Below are 22,410 nucleotides of genomic sequence, written 5' to 3'. Positions count from 1 at the left end.
GTGGGGGGCGCCGGGCGGGGACGGCGGGGCGCGTCCGGGCCCTCCCGGGTCCCCAGCAGGGAAGGCGGTGTGTGAGGCCGAGACAACCCCTCAGGAGCCCGTTAGGACCCGTGTAGCGGGGGCGCGGGCATCGTGGGAGCAACGCTTTCCGCTTCTTGTCCCCCTCGCCCGCCACCGCCAGGCCGGCATGGAAGGACCCAGCACGTCACGTGACTGGCTCGGGCAAGTCACGTGACGCGGAGCCCGCAAACGCCAGGCCTAGGGCCGAGCGGGTCTGGCGGAGCCCCTGGTCACCCGGGCGACGGGCTCTTAGGTGCTGGGGATCCGAACTACCCGGCTTTCCCGTCAGATACCTTTTTTCGGGTGGTGTCCTGTCATGGGGGCATGGTAAGTGAGACTTGGGGGTTTACCCCGGGAGAGACGCCCCTGTCTCCCGTCTCCGCATCCCTGCCTCCAGACGGAGATGTTGTGACACCGTGAAAGGATATAGGGACCCCCTGCCCGACGCCGAGCGCAGCTGTGGCCGGAGCGCTTTGAAGTTTCACGGGTTCCTGGCATTGGGAGTGCTTAATTAAGTAACTTTTTTGGGGGGGAGGGTAAAGATTTTTATTCGTTTGACAGAGCGTAAGTAGGCAGAGGGAGAGGGAGAAACAGGCTCCCCACCAAGCAGGGAGTCTGATGCGAGGCTCGGTCCCAGGACGCCGAGATCATGACCTCAGCTGAAGGGAGACACTTCACCGCTGGAGCCACCCAGGCGCCCCTAAGTAACATTTTGTTCCCAAACAGGGGATACTGAATTCCAAGTTTTGGATGCAGAATCCAGGAAAAGTGTGGGCTTTAGGAAAAGCGCAGGGAAAGCAAACCCAGGGAACAGGTGGTGAGGATGAGTGGTCATGCTAAATGTATTGGAGAGCTGGGTATGGTCACTTTGCTTCTCTACTGTAAACCAAGGAAACCGATCATAGGTCCTTTGAGAAGGTGGGGTCCAAGATTTTAAAAAATATGTATAGGTGGGGACGCCTGGGTGGCTCAGCGGTTGGGCGTCTGCCTTTGGCTCGGGCATGATACCAGTTCCGGGATCGAGTCCCACATCAGGCACCCTGTGAGGAACCTGCTTCTCCCTCTGCCTGTGTCTCTGCCTCTCTCTGTGTCTCTCATGAATAAATAAATAAAATCTTTTAAAAAATATGTATGGGTCATCCTCTCCAAAGAAAAAGGTTTTTTTTTTCTCCTTAAGATTTTATTGGGCAGCCCCGGTGGCGCAGCGGTTTAGCGCCGCCTGCAGCCCAGGGCGTGTTACTGGAGACCCTGGATCGAGTCCCACGTCGGGCTCTCTGCATGGAGCCTGCTTCTCCCTCTACCTGTGTCTCTGCCTCTCTTTCTCTGCATCTCTGTAAATAAATAAATAAAAAATCTTAAAAAAAATAAAAACAGAAAAACCCAAATTAAAAAAAAGATTTTATTTATTCATGAGACATACAGAGAGAGAGGCAGAGACACAGGCAGAGGGAGAAGCAGGCTCCCTGCGGGAAGCCCGATGTGGGACTCCATCCCAGGACCCCAGAATCTCCATGTGAGCCAAAAGCAGATGCTCAACCACTGAGCCACCCAGGTGCCCCTCCAAAGAAAAAGTTTGTATGCTTCACCAGTGAGAGGCAGATCTGTAATAATTTTTTCGGGAAGTTGGGTGTTTGAAGAACACAGTTTTGCACTGAGCTTGTTGTACCCATTCTGGTGAGGATAGTGATCACAGCACAGTTGGAAGGGGTCATTTGGGTCCCAAGACCCCAGAACCACACAAAGAGACACTAACAGTGATTAACAACTTTATGGCATTTTTTTTTGTTCATTTATTTTATGTACATCGTTCTTTTTATTTTATTTTTTTATGTACATCGTTCTTAAACAGGTTGTGAGAGAGAACTTGGATCCAGAGAAATACGTAGACCCCAAGAGACTACAGAGGCTGGGAAAGTGGCCTTGGGACATGAATTTTATGTCTCTTTTTCATGAGACTGGGGAAGGATTACTCAAGGACTTTGGGCGGGTGGGGGGGGGGTAGGTGTGTGAATAGGGGGAACAGAGTGGAGGGAAAGTTGCCAAAGCAGAGTCAGGAAGTTTTAGGTTGGCCACCATGCAGGATGTCTAGGTCCTGGGAAAGGAGAGTTAGTTGAGGTAGTTGATTTATGCAAGAAATCTTCTGTGTCCCACCTCTGATCATTCTCTGGATGTGTGGCAAGTAGGATCAGTGCCTCAGGCTAGTGCGATGTAGCCCTGTGCAAATACGGCCCCTGAGGGTCAAATCCAGCCCACAGCCTATGCTTGTCCCTCTAGAAGAGCACGCTTTCTGTTTGCATATTTAAATGTTTGGAGTAAACCAAAAGAAGAGTTATTTTGTGACACGGGCAGTTCATACTTTCATACTTTACTGCTCATAAAGTTTTCCAGGAACACGGTCACACTCATGCACTTACATGTCATTTGGGGCACTTTTCTGCTCTATCAGGGGAGGGGAAGTAGTTGTGACAGAGACTGTGGCCTACAAAGCCTAAAATATTTATTATGTGGCCCTTTACAGAAGAGGTTTGCCGCCCCACCCTGGGCTAGTGGCATATTGACATAGGGGATTTGGTTGGGGGAGAAAATAGAGTGTTAGCATCAGAGACTTTGGAAACCATGACGTTCGAGATGGGCATGTGAGCCCCAGAGCCGATCTGAAGTCTTGTGTGTATGTGGGGAGGATACTGCGGGGCTCAGATAGTGACACTATTCTCTATGCGGCTGGGTTTCAGGTAATCATAGGGCAGGTCGAGCTGCTCATTCCGGGCTGTAATCTCTCTTTCTAGGTTTTCCAAATCTGTTTGGAATTGGTTTAATACAGCCTTGGCCTTGGGGCTTGAGAAATACTTTTCTTTGTGATGTCCCAGAGGCACCTAGGAAAGGAAAAAGGATCAGTCAGTTCCTAGTCTGGAGGCAGAAGTGTGTAGAGCCAGACTCTTCACTCTGACTTCCCTTCCAACTGTAATTTCCCTTTTTTCCAGGGTCCCCTCTTACCATGTCTGGCTGGCGGCGACCCAGATGCCACGTGATGGTCATTTGAAGACAAGCCTGTCGGACATCAGGTAGTGAGCCCATCACTGTAGCCATTTTCACCTCTTCCTTGGTGGTAGGTGGGGGCATCCGCATTGTGCATGGGGCATTAGGGACCCAGGCATACCAGTCCAGCTGGGGGAAGAAAACTGCAACCCTAGGATCCTGATCCTTATGCTTTGAACCCCAAGCTTTCCCTTCAGAATCCCCAGGGCCAGACACTTGCTTTCAGGAACCTGGGCTTTCGGCTGTCCTACCTGGCCCTGGTTGATGGCCCCGTGCTGAGCAGTGCATGTGAAGATGCACATGGTAAGGAAGTGGCACAGTTGCTTCCGGGACTGGAAGGAGATGGGGAAACCTGGCAGAGAGGAACGGGATTTAGAGGCTCCAGTGTGAGAAGAGGGAAGTGATGTCTACACGAGTTGGGTTTGAACTGCCTGGGTCCGTTTTTATGCGAATTTTTTATTGTACATGAATGTATTTGCTCTTCCTTATAGTTTTCTTCATATTTTCTCTTCCCTAGTTCATTTGACCAGATGTGAGCATGCAAGATACGGGTGAATTGACTCTTTATGATCTTGGTAAGGCTTCCAGTCAATAGTAGGCTCTTAGTAGTTTTTTGTTGTTGTTGTTTTTTGGTGGGGAAGTCCAGAGTTATTTGCAGATTTTTGACTGCTCAGTGTGTGTGGGGAAGGGTCTGTGCCCCAAATCATCCCTCCTTCCTGCACTGTTTGGGGGTCAACTGTATTTTAGCATTGATGGGTATTCATTTGTTTATTTATTCAAATATATTTGCATTAGACCTGGGTTTCAATTCAGATTCAAGCAATATAATTTGGGTGCCTTAGCCCGATTACTTAATCTCTCCCTGAACTTCCATTTCTTCACCTATAAAATGTGGATGATACCCGCTTTATAAATGAGATACTATATTGAAATCACCTAGTATATAATAAATGCTCCATAAATAATAATTATTGTGGAGGGGCTGGGGGCTGAAAAGTCTGAGTGATTGAATATCTTCTGCCTCAAAAAGTGGTTAAGAAGTTAGGGATAGGGATGCCTGGGTGGCTTAGTGGTTCAGCAGCTGCCTTTGGCTCAGGGCACAATCCTGGCCCTGGGATGGGAGCCTGCTTCTTCCTCTGCCTGTGTCTCTGCTTTTCTCTCTGTGTCTCTCATGAGTAAATAAATAAAATTTATTTATAGGAGGGACATTTCCTCCTATTCCCAAAAGGGGATTGTAAGTGCCTGAGTTATAAAGTGATGAACAAGAGAAATCACATATTCATAGTGTTACAGGCAAGAGAAACTTTCCACAAAGGTTATCTCGGGCAACTGATTTTACAGTGGAGGTGGTGACTCCGAGAGCCACTAATTCTATCGGTTAAGTGGAAGAAATATAATCAGTCCCTTTCTGTAGATTTAAAAGAAAGAAAGAAAAAAAAAAACGGAGAGAGAAAACTGCTTGTCAGGATCGCATAGTTGGGAAGAGGCCAAGGCTGACCTTGAATTCAGGTTCCTGACTGCTGCTCTCAAGCTGTTTATAATTCAGTGGATTTCCTCTAGAAAGGCTGTTGGGAAAATTAGGCAAAGTGCACAATGAGAACCGAGGGGGGTGGAGACAGAGAGGATGAGAGGCAGTTGGAGATTAAAGCTGACATATGAATGTTTATTTTTGTTTCCCAAATGTAGATAGTGGCTGTGGAGAAGAGAAGCAGGGAGAGCAAGGAAGAGAGGGGTCTTCTGGGGGCATGTGGGACCTCAGGGACGGTTCTGAGACGTGCAAGGCAGAGTTTGGTCCCGGGAGAGTGAGTTCAGGCATTGGTTTATTGCTGGCCGCATCCCCGGGCCTGGCCGTAGTGGCCCTCTGGTTCATAAACGTCTGCGGTTGTCCCACAGAGGCAGAGATGCTGGCATGATGAGTGAGGGGCAGCACAGAAGGGATGAGAAAGGCTGTTTCTTCCCCAGAGGTGAAAATGCAGGTGGGGTTGCTCACAGTGGCGGCTAGATCCCAGCCAAGGGGAGAGGAGGTAAGATTGGTCCCAAAAACCTGGCCCCTTGGGACGCCTGGGGGACTCAGGGGTTAAGCATCTGCCTTTGGCTCAGGACGTGACCCCGGGGTCCTGGGATCGAGTCCTGTATTGGGCTTCCTGCTTCTCCCTCTGCCTGTGTCTCTGCCTTTCTGTGTGTCTCTCATGAATAAATAATACAATCTTAAAAAAAATAATAAAGAAATGTGGCACCGAGCAGCTCTGCAGGGAGTTCCGGTTTGTGCCAGTGCTTGTACAGTACTGAGCTTGTCCTGGAGATGACTATACTGTGGGAAATGTGCAGTGTACCCAGAATGTGTATGTGTGTGTGTGTGTATGTGTGTGTGTATGTGTGTATGTGCACATGTGTGCTGGACAGTAGCAGGCAGGAAGAGAAGGAAGGGAAAGCAGCATTGACATCATGTGTTTTGGTGGAAACTTCTCGCATTTATATACATCCTCACAAGGGAAAGCAGACAACCATGAAAAGAACACAAGCCCCAGCAGAGCCTGGGTGGATCCTTCACTGGTTGTGGTTCTGGTCTTCTTGGGCCCCGTGCTCTGGTGGATTAGGGTCATCTGTGACTCGGGCAAGGGGGTGGTGGTAAAGGTTGATGGCCAGGGTGTCTGAGCAGGACAGCCCCTGTATATCTAAAATAGTCTGGAGTCTTAGGAGGTGGGAATGGGATTCAGATGCCTTGTCCCTGGCTGGAGAGAGGGGTGTGATAAGGGGTTGGGGTCCTGAGCCCAGGACGACAGGACTGAGAAGGGGCTCGGGGCAGAGTGTCCCAGGGGCTCCCATCTCTGGGGAGGGATCCTACCTCGCTCCTGGGCGTGGCACAGCCCCACCTCAGTGATCTCCCGACACCAGGCCTGCAGCTCAGAGTCCCCTCTCACGACGTCATCCCGGTGGTAGAAGAGGTGGACAATGCCCTCCACGTACCTACCCAGAGGAGTAGGCAGGTGAGCTCCTTGAGAGAAGAATGCGCCCACCTCCCAGCTCCACACCTTTCCTGCAGCCTCTGCCCGGCTGACTCCCACTGGATCTGGGAACCGATCTTACAAGACTTGTTTTGGGGGATGTTCCCTAGGTCTCTCTGAACACTGATTTAGAAAGGAAGGAAACATTTTAAGAATTAGTTTTAAGAATTTTGGACCCATGGCTGAAAAGCATTCTTTCCATCAAAATCTCTGACTCCACCAGACCCCAGGGTTTACCCACCCACAGCTTCATCTATCTGCACTTCCTGTCTCACCATCCCCATCCTTAGATCCTCCCCATTGCCTCCCGACTTCCTGTCTCCCCAGGGTTCAGATCCTGCCCTTCCTGTCCAGACCTTCTTGTTTCCTGTGGATTTTGGCACCATGCTGACCTCAGGTCAGGTCAGAGCCCCACTCTCCCCCGCCCTGGCACCCCTCCATCTCTCAGTGGCCACTTTCACCCACTGGGCAATGATCCCCCAGAGCCGTAGAGCATCGTGGGCATAGAGGGCACTTGGGATCCCCAGCAGGCCCCGGTCAGCCAGGTCATCAGGAGGACAGAGGGAACGGTAGGTCAGCTGAGCCATGGCCCGACGGAGCAGCTGCACATGGCCCCCTCCACCCGTGCTCACCACCTGGGACGACAATGAGCAGAGGCCATGAGAGAACAGATGGAGCATAGTGTACAGGGCTCAGAGGCGGGGCTGCACAGAATGACACAGTGTAGGGAGACAGGCTCAGAGTTTGAGACAGTTGAGACTGACTTTCCCACAGTCAGTCTGGGCTCCTGAAAGTGGCAGGAGGTCACGGAGAGCCGGGTGATTAGTGTCCCCAGCCCCCAGCACCCTAAGCCTCCTCACCTTATCGAATATTCCCCCTTCTGAGATGAGCTGGGTTCTGGCCCGCGTGTTGATCTCCATGGTGTAGCGGATATGCGGGATCAGGAGCTGAGGTGGAGGAGGCCAGAGGGGCTGGTTACGAAGGCCACGCTGGGCCCTTGGTCATGGGGCATGGCACCCTCCCTGGTGGCCTTGTCCCCTCTAGAGGCTTGTGTGCTGCTGCCTAGACAGGCCCATCTGCTGCTTGGATCAGTCCTGCCTGTGCTTTTTACTGCAGAGCACGGTGGGCTCTGGCACCAAGCTGACCCAGGTTTCAGTCTGTACTATTAGTACAAACTTTGGGGCTCATCCAAGGTCACAGACCCCCTGAGTATTCATCTGTCATTGGGGGTGATTACAGGGTTGAGCTGGCTTGGAGCCTCCCACGTGGGAGCCGTTACCACGTTATTGTTCCCACCTTGAATGTGGGTGTCTTCCAACATCACCCCCTTCTTATCCTCTTTTATGTTACTGTCATTCACGTTCTCACAGCTGGGCAGCCTCCGTGCTGTTAGCAAAGCCCCACCTCCATCCTCTGGCTGCTTCCCTGTTGGGGCGGGGGTGGTGGTGGCGGTGGGGACATGGGGACACGTACCTTCTTGGGGGTGGGTTCTGAGTCACCTGCAGGAGCCACTCGGAGCTGCCTGCTGACGCCACACCTGCCCCGACCCCCAGCTGGGCAGTTAGATCCCTCTACTTTTAATAGCTTTAACAAAGAGCCTTTTATTAGCATTTTAAAAAGGCTATCTGATCCTCTCAGCTATTTCCTAGATCTGAAACTATTCTGTTTTATTTACACCTGGTTTATGTGCCACTGTCGTGCAGTGTTGCTATTTATCTGAGGTGTAGATGCTGCACACAGGGAAGGGCCCAAGTGGTGCCTTGGGTGGCAAGATATCAAAGCAGCTCGCATTGGTCTGAAGCTTTCCAGAAAGTTCCTGAATGGGATCCCTAGGTGGCGCAGCGGTTTGGCGCCTGCCTTCGGCCTAGGGCGCGATCCTGGAGACCCAGGATCGAATCCCACATCGGGCTCCCGGTGCATGGAGCCTGCTTCTCCCTCTGCCTGTGTCTCTGCCTCTCTCTCTCTCTCCCTCTGTGACTATCATAAATAAATAAAAATTAAAAAAAAAATTTAAAAAAAAAAAAAAAAAAAAAAAGAAAGTTCCTGAAGGACACTGAGTGTCCTAGAAGGCCCAGAGTCCACTGGAGGAGAGCGGATACCTGAGGACAAACAACCCCTAATAACAGTAGCAGTAACTGCAAGAACTAAAGTGTTCAATAGCTTTTACTTGGTGTTCCGTGGTTATGTTCTGTCGTTCTGTCCTTTCATGACCCCACGATGGAGCTCCTGTGATCCCCATTTAGAGATGAGGGCACTGAGCCCGCATCTGGGAGGTGCTGAGGTCACGATTCCAGATGCGCTCTGCAGCATCCAAACCAGAGCCTGCACATGGAACCTCTGTGACCTGAGCAGGCTGCATACTCTCCTGCAGGACTGGTAACAACTCTGCTGTCTGCCATGGGGCAAGGTTGTGGGGAGTGGATGCTGGTGGGGACAAAGCTGACCTAGTGACGGGGGATCTCAAGCACAAACCGAAGCCCAGCCTATCCCAGATGAGCAGAGGATGGTGATGCAGGAGCACCACGACATCCGTAAAATCCAAGATTCTGCTGTGCACACTGGTCCCTATCTTGGGTGTGTTATCCTAGGCTTGGAGAGGCCACACATGGCTACTAGTGGCCAGTTTTGGGGGCTCAGGAAGCCCTCAGCTGAAGCCCCCAGCTGCAACTCATGTGCATGGCCTGCCATTGTTCCAGTTGCTTGTACTTAACATGGAACCCCCTCATCTTTGCTTCCAGACTGGCTCTTCTCCTGACTGTCCTGTTTCTGACATGCTTGCATCAGTTTTGTCCCTTCTCTGCCACGTCTCTGTCTTGAAGTGTTGTCAATGTTTCGAGAACACTTTTTTAAGCACCCACAAGTCTTATTTTGCTGTCTTCTGCCTGGCAATGGATACTCGACTCACTCTTTTATAAAATTTCAGTATTTCTAGGTCATTACTGCACCCCTGCCTGGTGGGTTCCTGGGTGCTACAGGAGCCTGGACCTCTGGCCTCTCTCTCTCCAGTCTGAAACCCAGGCACGCTGCAGCTGCAGTTCCCCTGTCTCCACCAAGTGTTTTATTCCTTTTCCCTTTTCATTCCGATCATCTTGCCAGTGCCTGTCTTCCTCCACCTGTCTCCTGGGCAGGTATAAGTAGCCTGCTGGGGTGTGCCGCCGGCCTTTTGACCTGTTCCCACTTATCAACCTTCTCGGTTGGGGGAGAACATTCTCCATCAATTCTATGGTTTTTGTAGACTGTCTCCTGTGGTTTCGAATTCTCATTCCAGATATTGGTCTCTGGATGGTTCTCACAGGCATCACTTGTCCTCCTGGCTAAATAGGGAGCCTCCTAACGCAGGAACAAGACTGTTGTTTTACAAACAGCATTGTGGCTATTACTCCAGGCCCATTGCTAGATCATCGGCCCTCCAAGAATTTCAGAGGGCTCCGCAATAAGATGTCCAGAAGGAATGGTCAGTGACTCAACTTGTACTTTAAGTTTTAGCGTACATAGTCTTCCTTCTTGTCCCCCTGCTTTTTTTCACAAACCGATAGAGATATGTTGTTGCAATATCTTTTCATATCGGGCTGTTTCCTCTCTCTGGGGTGTGACCTAGGACCCAGAGGGTGGAGGATATACCTTGAAGACAGGGTGCAGCCCCGGGAGGCACCTCATGGTGGCCACAGCCATGACCTCGGCCACCAGATGAGTGTTTAGCAGGTGATACTGGAGCTGGTGCAGTTGGAAATCTGAATTTCGGACCCAGACCTTTGCCAGGAGCCAGGCAAGTGGGGGGTCTGAGGGCAGGAACAGCGGCGAGGTGGGGGAGCTGGGGCCGGGAGGCTGGATCTGCAAACATAAAATCAAGCCGTTAATTGAACTTCTGCTTTATGGGTGCCATTCTGCTCAGCATTCCGGGGGAACTGCGGATGAGTAAGGCTCCAGAGAGATTAGAGCGTTTCTCAAACCATGTTCCCAAACCAGCAACAGCAGCACTTTGGGACTAGTTAGAAATGCACATTCTCAGTCCCCACCCCAGACCTCCTGAATCACTGTGGTGCCCCCCTAAAGTTTGAGAGCCACTGGATGGCTTAGTCTTTGGGTGAGACTCCAAAAGGCCCTTATGACTCTTGAGCAGAACAAGACCTTCCAGTTGGGTGAGTCAGGGGAAACCAGACTGCAAGCAGACAAAGAGGGACAAGAAGACAGGTCTTATTGTGTAAGGATGGAGTTTGGGAGCTAGGAAGCAGGGGGCTGGACCCCCGGGAGCAGAGGTTGGGGTGAACAGAGAGTGGTGTGTGTGTGTGGGGATGCCCAGGGCACCTTACCTGGATAAGCATGGGCAGCAGCTTCCCATTGGGTTCCATCTTCAGCAGGACGAGGGGGGCAGCCAGGTACTGCTTCTCTCCCCGGATCACATTGGTTGGAAGTCCATCCAGGAGGATGAAGTCAGCCTCGAACAGAGAACCATTCTGGGGAGGGGAGGAATGTGCCTATGGTCAGAGCTGAAAGTGCACCTGAGGGCCAAGGCAAAGGAGGAGACGTTTATCTAGCTTCTTGCCATTGTCATGGTCGGTACCAGAGTCCTGTTGGCAGAACTGGAGCATCTGGTCCAATTCCTCTCATTGTATCTAGTGAGTAAACAAGCAGCACGCATGGTGGCAGATCTGGGTTCGGAACTGGGCCTGCTTGTCCGGTCTGTGCTACAGGGATTGTAAGCTGTCCTTTTGTAAAGCTGGCTGGTCCCCCTCGCCATCCCCTTCAGTGGTCTGCTCCTTGTGTGTGGCGCCCACCAACTCAGCAAACAGAACTCTTTCGCTTCCTCCCCAAGTCTCCTCTTCTGCTAAGTAATCCCCAGAAGGCCCCCCAACTACCGCGACCACTGAATCCAGCGCATGCCTGCACCTGGTCGCATCCAGCTTGTCTCTTCCAAACCCAGCTCTCCTCTGGGAAACCTCCCCAGGTTTGCACACCTGACAGCGCTTCCTCCACCTTTCTCCCCGCCCATGATGCTGGTGTTGGGAGTATGGACATCAGCCAGGGAATGTCACTGTCCCTACTAACATCTCTGACCCTACCTGTGCCCTGGGAATTCATCCCTCCATCCTGGGAGCTCCTTTTACTTTCCCTGTATGCCCTGTGTCATCCCTAGGCTTTTCCAGCACAGGACTCTGCACCTAGGCACCATGGGTGACCAAGCCTCCCTTCCCCTGACTTACCTTTGGTCCCTCCCCTTCACCACTTCTCCTCCCCACACAGCACAGGGTGGGAGGAAGTACCTGGAGCTCTCTCTCCAGCTGGGCCCGAAGTGCCTCCATCCCTGGGGGCAGCACTAGACGGGAGGGCAGGCAGGCAGAGCGTCTCAACAGCATGGGGTTGGCGCCATTGAGGAACTGGTAGCCAAAAAGCTCATCATCCTGCCAGCACTGGTGAACCTTCTCTGTGGGGTCAGGTGGAGTGCAGGAGGGGATATTTATCACAGCCCAGATGCCCCTCTTTCCTCCAGGCTCAGGGGGCCCAGGCACATGACCCGCGGGGCCCAGGCACACGACCGCCCTGTCTCCAGCCTCTGGCTTTTCATTCTGGAGGCCTCATAAGGCCTCAGCTGGGAAGGAGTCATGGGGGGCTGTCAGGTGTGAGGGTCGGGTCATCAAAAGGGGCCATCAGGGATGTATAGAGACCTGGGGCAACCACTGACCAGCCAGAATGCTCTTCTGGCCCCAGAAGATCTGATCAAAATCCTCCAGGTGGTTCCAGGAGCTCAGGAGAGTGTAGATGCGTTTGAGGACCATCTCCAGTGCCCTAGGACAAGTGTGGAGACATGAAGCCAGTCGCTGACCCCTCAGGCCCTCACTCTTGACCACCATTCTGGGACCTCCTGGCCCCGTTCTGCTTTGAGTGCCAGGCTTTTCCTCACCCCGCCTTCAGTGCCCACTCGAAGTCCAGCCTCTTGTCCTCATGGAATCTCATATTTGGAGGCAGATCATCCTGACACCCGGCTGCAATTGTCAGGGGCAGCCCCTCCTTCCAGGTGTCCCAGCTAGGAGATGGGGACCAGGCTTCAGGGAGGGTATCTGGGTCCGTGAGGGGGGGTGGGGTCGGGGAAGGGGGGACTGTGCCAGGGGCTAGTGGGCCAGCACTCACCAGTACAGCTTTTGTCTTTCCTTCAGTTCTTTCTCTCGATGCTTCTGGAACACATCCAGTGCATTATCTCCTGCCAGGCGTGCTGGGGGGACAGTAAAAGGATTGGCCACAGCGATTTGTGTGGTCCAGTGCTCTCCCCGTCTCGTAGTCGGAGCTGGAGTGCTCAGTGCTGCTCTGTTGCTGTGCCTCACTCCACTGTTCACCCAGACACTCGCATCCCATCTCGGCCAAGTTGGCCCTCCTGGATTCTCAGCTCTCAGTGCTCATCCCTTGCCTTAAGACAAAAACCTGTCGTTTTGTCACCCTTTCTTGTTGATTTTCCTTTCCTGCCTGAGCCTATTTCACCAATAGCTATGGTTGGATTAATCACCTTAATTAGGCTGATAAGATCTCAATCACACATGTGACCACACCCAGGTCTACCATCAGTTGCTCCCTTAATTTCACACGTCCTGAACCTCACCTGTCACACCTCCCACTGTCCTCCAAGGAACAGCTGTGTTGACTTTCTCTATATGAGCTCACCTTTCTCCATTTACCATCGTCGTCTGTCCTTGTGGATGTGTTCCTGCCCCTCTCTGTGCCTGTGCTCACCTGCACCAAAGTCCTATCTTCCACCTTTCCATCGTCACTGTCCTGGCCCTCGTCTGTCTCTGGATTCATCTCTTGTTTCCCACAGCAACACATTCTGTATTGTCTGTCTTCCTTCGTCCCCGCCCCGCTGTCGGGGTGCGCCCCGTCCCACACAGCCGGTTTTCCCAACCAAGGCTGCTGTCTGGCTCACACCGTTTAATGCCTTCCTGTAGCTGCCACCTGCTCAGGGTCCCCCAGCTCTTGCTGCATGTGCCCCCCTTACTGTCCCCACCCTCACCTGTCCAGCCACACAGAGATCTCCCTCCCACTATCACTTGGCTCTCCTGTTTTCCATCATTGCTACCGCCCCCAGGTCCGTCCCCTCGTTGGAAGAGGGCATCTCCGGATCCTGTCCTTCCATCTCAGGCTCCCTGGCAGCCCTTCATCTGGGTGTAACCCTGGGGCTGTACAGCGTTGCCCCTGATCCCTGCTTTCTTCCCACTGCATCTGCCCAGCACTTGCTTTTTCCAAGCCCCTGTGACTGTCCCCCTGCCGGACCCCACTCCACCGGTGGGTCTGCAATCCCTGTACCCGAGTCCCCGCCCCTGCCCTCACCGGTGCCCTCCGGCAGGCTCAGCACGCCCTGGCCCTGCACCCATTGGTAGCAGGGGAAGGCGGCCTCCTCGGAGGCTCCCGGGCCCCGCACCGTGATGAGGTCGCAGAACCAGGCGTCGTCCACCAGGGAGTGGTGTTTGCACAACTTCACGAACTGCAGGGGCCCCAGGTCCTTGGGAATGTCGAGATCAAACTCCTCCTCCTGTGGGGACCGCGACCGGCGACTCTTAGTAGGGGCCCAGGACAGGCCATTGGAGTGGGCGTCGGTGGCACCTTTGAGGAGCCCCCGGAGACAGCAACCCTGCTCCCTGCTCAGGACACCTGCGCACTGGGTCGGGGCAGGGGGTGGTGGCGGCGGACGAAGGAGCGAGGACCAACGCCCGCGGGGCCTGCACTTGGTGACTGGGTATCGTCACCATCATCCACGGCGGGTCGTCCCTGAGCTGTCCCCGCGCCCGCGCCCTCTGAACAGCCTCTGAACGGACCGCCGCTCCCGCAGTGACAGGGCTCTGGGGTCACTGCGGGAAGCGTCCGGGGCTGCAAGGACCACGTCGGAAGGGAGAAAGGGCTGGAGCCCATCCCCAGCCGGCTCCTCCCCACCCACCCCCGCACGTCCCCTCCGGCCGCCTGGGTACCCCCCAACCCCCGCTCCGCCCTCCCGCCACGAGCCGAGGTGGGGGGGCTACCCCCCTCGGCCGCTGACCTGACCCCGCGCCGGCCGCAGCTGCAGCTCCAGCTCCGCGTCCCCGCGCGCCCCGACCAGCCAGAGCTGCACGCGGTTATGCGAGCCTGAGAAGAGCCAAGCCCCGGTGGTCACGCGGACGCAGTAGCGGCCCATGGCCCTGGCAGCTCGGGCAGGAGCGGGGGCCTGCGCGCTCTGGGGATCGCCCGGGGCAGCCGGCGGGTGTCGGAGCGCCTTCGGGCCAGCTGCGGGCCTTTAAAGATGGGCCTGCGTCCCCGCCCTCCTCACCGCTCTCGGGCGCTCCCCAGTCCCCGCCCCAGACGAGCCCGAACCTGCGGCGGTGGAGCCGGCTGGGGGGCAGGGAGGGCCCGGCCTGGGCGTGGCCGAGAGGATGGAGGCCCCCCGCCTGGGGTTGGGGGGAACGGTCGTGGGCCCCGGGTTGGAGGCAGCGAGAATGAGGATCCAAGCTGTTGGGAAAGCAGGAGGAAGAGGGGGTACGGGGGTGTTCCAAATGAGGGAGTCGCCTGTTTTCTGGGCTGGCACCCGGGGAAGGCTGGTCTGGGAGGCCGCGCTGGGCCCGCAGCGCCCCAGGAAGGCCTTTGGCTCCTGCAGGAAATCACCAGGGGTTTCCTAAAGCCTAGAAAAAGTAGCAGCTCAAAGCCCAGTGTCACACATGCTAGCTTTGGGACCCTAGGTACTCCAGAAACTGAGACAGCCCTCATGGGCAGGGCAGCGAAAGCTTCTTTTGTCCCACTTTCATAGTAGGTGCAAAAAATGTTAGGGACTGAGGTGTTAGGGTACAGTATGGAGTCCTGGAGGCACCCACATAGAAGGGCAGTTCCCATGACCTTTGTCCTTTCTAGGTAAGTGCAGCCCCTTTACCCCGCACCCTACAGAATGTTCCAGATTAATTTCTAATTTGTCCTCCTCTCACTGACCTGGACCCGTTCTTCCGCTACCAGAATTGTTTTCTGCTAAATAATTATATGTAAACAGCTTTTATTAGGCATCAAGTCCTATTTCTTTCATCAGCCCTGTTGTCCTTATCTCCACCTCTCCCTCCAGCTACTTCCTGCGTAGCTGTAAGGGGAGGAAACCAGGGGCCCCATGCTGGTTAGGGACCTAGTAAGGCCTGGGAAGATGATTCTGGACTCAGACTTGCCCCCTCCCCAGCCCCCACTCCCAGAATCTGAGGAAGCTTCCTGCAGGTCCCTGTCTAGATCCTACTCCAGGTCACTGTAAGTGTTGGTTCTATTTGGGTATGTCTGGTGGCCTGGGTCAGGGCAGGGCAAGAAATCTGCTTTCTTGAGCCTGACCCTCAAAAATGATTTGGCGTGTTGGTAATTGGGGACGAGAGGGCTTCTAGACCTGCGAGACGGCCTCCAAACCTCACGGGTGCCATTCCTCTTCTTATTTCTAAACCCACTCCTGCCCGAATACTCTGTGCTCAAGACTAGGTGCCTGCCACTGGCCAGCTCCCAGTTCTTCCAGTTTTGGGGGACACCCTGTTCTGTAATATCCCAGTCAAGTGGCTCACATTCCCATCCTATGTAGTAGCCGGATCTGACCTTTTCCACACAGACCCTTTCAGAGGTCACTTTTGCCTATAAGAGAGTTTGTCTCACACCTATTTCCAAAATCAGTCCATACTTGAACCTGCTTGCCTGCTGTTCTGTGACACCTTTGCCGCCCTGTCTAGTGCACCGCGGGTCATATGGCAGAGGGGGGAATGAATAATTGAGAAGAATCTCGGTTAGTGCATATGCTAAATTAATTAATAGGTTTACAACATTTAGATGATGCCAGTAGGTTTTATCTGCTATTATTCTGTTATTTACAGACTGTAAACAATTTTCCATTGAATGTCTGCATCGCTCCCCGAAGTTCCTCTGCTTCCGACCCCCACCCCACCCCACCCCACCCTGGCACCCACTCCATGTTTTTCCATGTCCCTTCAAAGACCCCAGCCTCCCACTAGGGGTCTTACTCCTCTAGAACCTTCCTCCCACTTCTTCCTTTTTAAGCACTTGCATTATGTTAGGGTGGGGGGAATATAATTACAAACAAAAACCACCAGCCCAGAAAAACCTCTCCACAAAGGTAGCAGATAGAGAAACAGCTTCATTTTTTTTAAAGGTGGGATGTTCCCATTTTTATTTTATTTTATTTAAGATTTATTTATTTATTTATTCATGATAGACATAGAGAGAGAGAGAGAGGCAGAGACACGGGAGGAGGGAGAAGCAGGCTCCATGCCGGGAGCCCGACGTGGGACTCAATCCCGGGACTCCAGGATCGCGCCCTGGGCCAAAGGCAGGTGCTAAACTGCTGAGCCACCCAGGGATCCCCGAAACAGCTTCATTTTTGAAGAAGCATTAAACCAGCATGTGATGTGCCTCTCAGGCAACTCACTATGAGACTGCAAAGACAGAAATCTTACCCTTCCATGTAGTCAAGGAGGTGCAGCCCATGCACCGTGCTCTCAAGATAAGCAGTAACTCTGCCCTCAAGTAAGAGGCTCAATGGTACCATTTGTCACACACCGTTCATCCTCACTTTACCTGGTAATGATAACCATTGGTGTTATTACTAGACTTAATTGTAAGAAACACAAAGTTCTTGTATCTTTATGATGGGAGGTGGTTTTGCAACCCGGAGCAAGGAGCCCACCTAAGTTAGACTTGCAGCCTCCCACAGTAGCTGGGAAAGAGGGGTGCTGTTTTCTTTGATGTTGACATTTCAAAGTGGCGGATCCCAGGTCCTTGGGAAAGACATTCTTGGATCATAAAGCCCACAAGAGGCATGTTTAGCTCCTCAAAAGATTTACACACATTTCAAAGAGACAGAGAAAGAACTTAAAATGACAAGTTTTTTTTATCATAAATGCTCTCAAACTGGGGAACCGGAGGGAACTCTTATTTTCAGTAGGGAGAATTCAACCTCTTACGTGAATTTTTTCTTTGTTTCCTTGGGATGACCATTTTGTTTTTCTGCATGCTGCCAAGAAGGGCCAGGGCTTGATTGTGCATGGCCCTTTGCCGTAGGGAAGTCCTCTGCTGCCACATGAGCACACCAAGGCTGCCCTCGCCCCCTTCTTCTCAGCTCCCAGGCCCTGTTCTCTGCGCCCACAGCCGACTCCCACATTCCCATTACCTCTCCTTGCAGGGCAGTTGAGCTTCTGGATCAAAGCTCTTCTCACCCAGTCATCCTCAGGGCCTGTGAGTGAGGGGGATGGGCCCTTATGCTTCAGATCCAGAAAGGCTCATGACAGTGTTTTCCTAAACATAAGACCATTTCATCCCCTTCCTCTGCCCTGGGCCAGTGTAACTGGAACTGCAGTGGGTGTGGAGGGTATGATGCGGGTGCCCTGCCCCACAGGTGTCTGGAGCCCAGATTGGGCACAGGGCTGGACACCTTTCTCTTTGTTCCTTGATGACCAACCGGACGTACAGGTACGGCATTGTAAACCATATAACTTCAGACTGTGTAAACACAGGACCTGATTCCAGGGGAGAAATTATATCATCTGTTTTTCTAGTTAGTCACTTGAGGACTCCCGTGCCCCTCCTTGCACGAGGTCCTTACTCGCTGGTGTGACTGCAGGAACACCATCCTGCAAGATCTGACAAGGTTCTTTCCCAGTGCTGCAGGGACCCCGGCGGGGGCCACTAGTAGTCACATACACCTGGGCTTCCGAACTCTTAGTTCACACAGGCTTGGGCAATGTCCCTAAGAGTGACTCTGGTGCGAGGGGGCTGTGCCTGGGCCATGTCCAGCTTGAGCCTCTTTTTTGTTTGTTTTTAAGATTTTATTTATTTATTTGAGAGAGAGAGAGAGAGAGTGCATGAGAAGGAGGAGCAGCAGAGGGAGAGGGAGAAGCAGGCTCCCCGCTGAGCAGAGAGCTTGATGCAAAACTTGATCCCAGGACCCTGGGATCATGACCTGAGCTGAAGGCAGATGCTCAACTGACTGAATCCCCGAGGTGTCCCCAGCTTTAGCTTCTCATTTTAGCTTTTCAAACTGTCAGGCCTTGGTGCTGAGCCTACTCATTTGAGCACCCACTTTAGTCACAGAGGGCCTCTTTTGGGATTCCTGGTGTTCTCTCCTATTGGTAGATCTCTACCAGAACCTTCTCAGTCTCTCCCAGAGGACTTGATTAACATTGAACAAGTACAAAAGAATTCAGACCTCAGTCTCTTTTCTTCCAGGCAGTGTCTTGGACCCTGTAGGCAAATTTAGCCCCTCCCCCTCCACCACCGGTTCTGCATACCCAGGGAGTCCTGGGGTGGGGTGGGAGACAGCAAGGGTGTGGCAGGGAAGGAAGAGCCTTTGTGGGACCTCAGAAGGGTGCTGGAGAAGGGCCCAGATGGCTTGCTCTCAGGGAGCTGTGTCCGTGCAGAGAGAAAAAAACCTGCCAGGTTTTTGCCCTTTTGTGGCCTCCCTGCCCTCAGTCCTAGCACGCATGCCCAAGGTAAGCCCCAAAGGTCCACTCAAGTTTCCGTGCATTCAGAGAATCCTCTTCAATCATGAATACACTGCTAGGACAGTTTGGTTTTGGTTGTTTAAAAATATCTTTGCCGTACTATATACATTCTCGTGAAGCTTGCTTTTCTCAAGTAAGAGGTGTTGCTCATGGAAACTTCTGGAGTTCAGTAGTGATTCCACCACTGCATTCTTTTAAACGGCTGTGTGGTACTCCGTGTTCATGTGATGAATGCTACGAAGGGCAAATGTGTACTTACATTCTCATGCCCTTGGTGGCTTTATTTCTCTGGATTAGAGTCCAAGAAATAGGGGCAAAGAATAAAAGACCACTAGAATAACAAGACCCACAAAAATAAGAAGAAAATAAAACAAATAAAATGAAAACAATCATGCTGAGTCTTGTGAGTCAGAGGAATACACCAGGGGACACATTTTTTAATTTTAAAATTTTATTTAAATTCAGTTAATTAACATATAGTATATTTTTGGTTTCAGAGGTAGAAGTCAGTGATTCATCAGTCTTATATGACACCCAGTGCTCATAACATTCCGTGCCCTCCTTCATGCCCATTCCCCCATTACCTCCCCTCCAGCGACCCTGTTTGTTTCCTGTGATTAATAGTCTCTTATGGTTTGTCTCTCTCTCTGATTTTGTCTTGCTTTATTTTTTTCTCTCTTCCTCTGTGATCCTCTGTTTTATTTCTTAAATTCCACACACAAGTGAAATCATATGGTAATTATCTTTCCCTGATTGACATATTTCACTCAGCATAATATTCTCTAGTTCCATCCATGTCATTGCAAATAATAAGATTTCTTTCTTTTTTTTAAATTTATTTATGATAGTTACAGAGAGAGAGAGAGGCAGAGACACAGGCAGAGGGAGAAGCAGGCTCCATGCACCGGGAGCCCGATGTGGGATTCGATCCCGGGTCTCCAGGATCGCGCCCTGGGCCAAAGGCAGGCGCCAAACCGCTGCGCCACCCAGGGATCCCTCTTTCTTTTTTTTTTGATGACTGAGTAGTATCGCATTGTATGCATATCCTACATATTCTTTATCCATTTATCTGTTGGTGGATATCGTGGCTCCTCCCACAGTCTGGCTATTGTGGACACGGCTGCTGTGAACACTGGAGTGCAGGTGCCCCTTCGGATCACTACATTTGTATCTTTGGGGTAAATACCCAGTAGTGCAATTCCTGGGTCGCAGGGTAGCTCTATTTTCAACTTAAAAAAAAAATTTTTTTTTTTTAAGTTTTCAACTTCTTGATGAACCTCCAATGTGAAAATCTTCAGCAGAGTAGAAACAGTTGTGGTGAATCACTGCATTTAGTCCTGCCATCTGCCGGGCAAGTGCTAGTCAGAGTTCTTCCACGTGGGATTGCTGGGTGAGAGTGTGTAGGAGCCTGGGACATGCTGCTCTTTGTAATGGGATGGAGGCAGGGTGCAGATCAGAGTGTAGTGCACCCACCCGGGAAGGAGGCCACAAAGGCAACAGAGAGAGGGCCATAGCTGGAGACGGGTGACTGGAAGACAGTGAGAGGGAGATATTGAGGTGTAGGAGAACGGGGGTGTGATGAGGGAAGACCCTGAGGGGGCAGATAAAATCCAGGAAGGCATGGAGGACCTGAGAATAGATCCTGAATCCTTAGATGGGGCAGGGCAAGGTTTCGGATATTACAGTGGTTTGTGTCCTTCCCAAGGGCCACATGTGTAAACAGATATATTAAGGTATTAACATTTCAAGTGGTAGGGGCAGAACACAATTAAGAAACCAATGTCTTATGGGTTCTGTAAGGGGATGATAAAAGAGAGAAAGGTAGAGAAACATGGCTCAGGGCTGTGATTTCCCCAGCAGTACTCACTGCTTGGTTGTTAGACACAAGAAAAATAAAAGGTTGCAATCATCCAGATTGTTAATAAGTGGAACAGGGATCCTGAGACTCTGTCAGGAGGCTGACATGAGCTCCTCCCTGCTCTTATCTCCCCAACATCAGTGGTGGAGTAGGTGTGGACACCAGGCTGAATTCTTACATGTTATCAACTTGCATTTTAAGCAAACATGGTGTCTGGGTAGGCCTCCTAGACCCACTTCCATGAGATTGACATCTCTTAAGCTACTTGGATTTACTTGGTCCAAAGCTGGCTCTTCTCAGCATTACTTTCTTTCTTTTTTCTTAAGATTTTATTTATTTATTTATGAGAAACAGACAGAGGCAGAGACACAGGCAGAGGGAGAAGGCTCCCTGTGGGGAGCCTAATGTGGAATTCGATCCCAGGACCCCAGGATCATGCCCTGAGCCAAAGGCCAACTCTCAACCACTGAGCCACCCAGGTTTCCTCTTCTCAACATTTCTGAAGAGGTTGACAAGTTAATCCTGGACCCTCTCTCCAGCCCCAACTGCTGCTCTCTGTTTGAGACCCAACATCTGACTCCTGGTTTATCTTTTAAGGACTGAACTAGAGGATCATGCCCACGGCATCTTGCACCTTTCACTCCATCTCGGAGAAACGAAAGGTAGAAGAAAAATGAATGTGAGGTCTACCACAGAGGATACAGCAATTCCAGTCCTTTTTTTGGATCCTTGCCAGCACCCTCTAACCATCCCAAACTGCTTATCTTTTTCTTTTTTTTTTAATGTTTATCTTGTAATTGTACATTATTAAAATTTCTTACACTGATTTCCAGATAATTTTCATTCTTGCCTGATGGTCTCCATTCCTGTGATGTCAGATGTTCCATGTAACAGACTCGTATTGAAGGTCTGAGAGGGTAAGAGCCAGGGCAGGGACTACGGTGAGGCGAGTAAGTTGGGCACATTTAAGGGGGCCCCCAAAACTCAGTAATCAAGATATAAAATATTTCAATGAAATATTAAAAAAAATCAGAATGAATGCAAAGAAAAAAATGTGCTGAACAAGATATCAAAATTTAAAATAAAGCCCAGATTTTGTAAGACTTAATATCAGCCGTCTATATTCTAAACACTTTTTGCAGTCATTCTTTCCACCAGAAAGTTCTCTCTGGTTGACCTGACCTCCAGCACCCCCATACCCAAGCCAGAGGTGCCTTGTTGTGGAAAATTCTTACTGTATCTTATTTCTGTTTATTCGCAGGCCCTCTCACCTCCTTTCCCCTCTTCCACCCTCCCTCAGCAATGGCATACTTGAGGAAAGTCCATATTTTTCTTATGGTGCAAAACGACGTATTTCTCATAGTCTCATCTCCTCTTCAGACTCTGCCCTGCCTCTTGGCTTTCTGAAATCATGACGGCTCTTCAAGCTGTTTTGTATATAATAGGCCATCTGCTACTTTAGCCACATACATAAGTGATTTCCCAAGATTAAATTCTTAGGTACCGTTGTCTTTTCCATGAGTGTCTGTAAATTGAAGAGAGCAAAGACTGACTGTCTTAAGATTCATACATTGCCATCCCCATCCCAAGCAACAATTGGCTGCAGTCAGGGTGTGTGGTGTGTGTGTGTGTGTGTGTGTGTGTGTGTTTCATGAGAGTAAGAAAATGCATGCAATTCTACAAGACTCGAGAAGTAGATATCATTACTTCTGTTACATAAATGAGAGCACTAAGGCTCAAAGAGGGGAAGGAATGTCCTCAAAGTCACACATGTAGCAAGCAAGTGGAATAGCCCAAGAACAGTCATGGGCTTGATTGATATTCTCATCACCCATTCTCTCTTTGACTCTTCAGTGTCACCTTCTGCCCTGATCCCTGTAATGAATCCCTTCCCAAAGCTTACTTATAACCTCTTCATTCTTATATCTAGGTGATCAGTGTTGTAAAGTGTTATATCTAGGTGATCAGACTT

General features: G+C 51.4%; 1 protein-coding gene and 1 long non-coding RNA gene across 3 annotated transcripts; one reads left to right on the top strand and one right to left on the bottom strand.

The window, feature by feature from the left end:
- The first annotated feature begins 99 nt into the window (after positions 1 to 99).
- On the top strand, positions 100 to 21,270 carry LOC111095870. 2 transcript variants are annotated; one of them, XR_005359452.1, is made up of 5 exons: positions 100 to 387; positions 3,042 to 3,122; positions 3,614 to 3,671; positions 6,429 to 6,498; positions 7,805 to 7,921. It is a non-coding gene; the product is annotated as an uncharacterized LOC111095870 (long non-coding RNA). The 2 variants fall into 2 exon arrangements; XR_005359451.1 differs by lacking the exons at positions 6,429 to 6,498; positions 7,805 to 7,921 and adding an exon at positions 21,036 to 21,270 and having other exon boundaries at positions 219 to 387.
- Positions 2,410 to 14,370, bottom strand: ALOX12 (arachidonate 12-lipoxygenase, 12S type). The gene is made up of 14 exons (XM_038536594.1): positions 14,119 to 14,370; positions 13,416 to 13,617; positions 12,228 to 12,309; positions 12,001 to 12,123; positions 11,782 to 11,885; positions 11,363 to 11,523; positions 10,412 to 10,555; positions 9,723 to 9,932; positions 6,962 to 7,048; positions 6,567 to 6,736; positions 5,942 to 6,063; positions 3,348 to 3,448; positions 3,055 to 3,225; positions 2,410 to 2,933 (listed from the first exon to the last, which is right to left on the bottom strand). Exons 1-14 carry the CDS (start codon positions 14,251 to 14,253, stop codon positions 2,754 to 2,756), a joined length of 1,992 nt encoding a protein of 663 aa, XP_038392522.1. The 5' UTR covers positions 14,254 to 14,370; the 3' UTR covers positions 2,410 to 2,753.
- Positions 21,271 to 22,410: the final 1,140 nt, after the last annotated feature.

Source organism: Canis lupus, chromosome 5 (genome assembly GCF_011100685.1).
Source record: "Canis lupus familiaris isolate Mischka breed German Shepherd chromosome 5, alternate assembly UU_Cfam_GSD_1.0, whole genome shotgun sequence".
NCBI classification, from domain to species: Eukaryota; Metazoa; Chordata; class Mammalia; order Carnivora; family Canidae; genus Canis; species Canis lupus.
The sequence above is the reverse complement of the archived record's forward strand: the minus strand, read 5'-3'. Positions and strand labels throughout refer to the sequence as shown.

Bases quoted from the DNA above. Each gene is read 5' to 3' on its own strand.
- ALOX12 (XM_038536594.1), bottom strand. From the start codon at position 14,253: ATGGGCCGCTACTGCGTCCGCGTGACCACCGGGGCTTGGCTCTTCTCA. The intron at 13,618-14,118 runs GTCAGCGGCCGA...CGGTCCCCACAG, and splicing joins TGCGGCCGGCGCGGGGTCAG to GAGGAGGAGTTTGATCTCGA. The intron at 12,310-13,415 runs GTGAGGGCAGGG...CTGTCCCCCCAG, and splicing joins GAGCCTGCCGGAGGGCACCG to CACGCCTGGCAGGAGATAAT.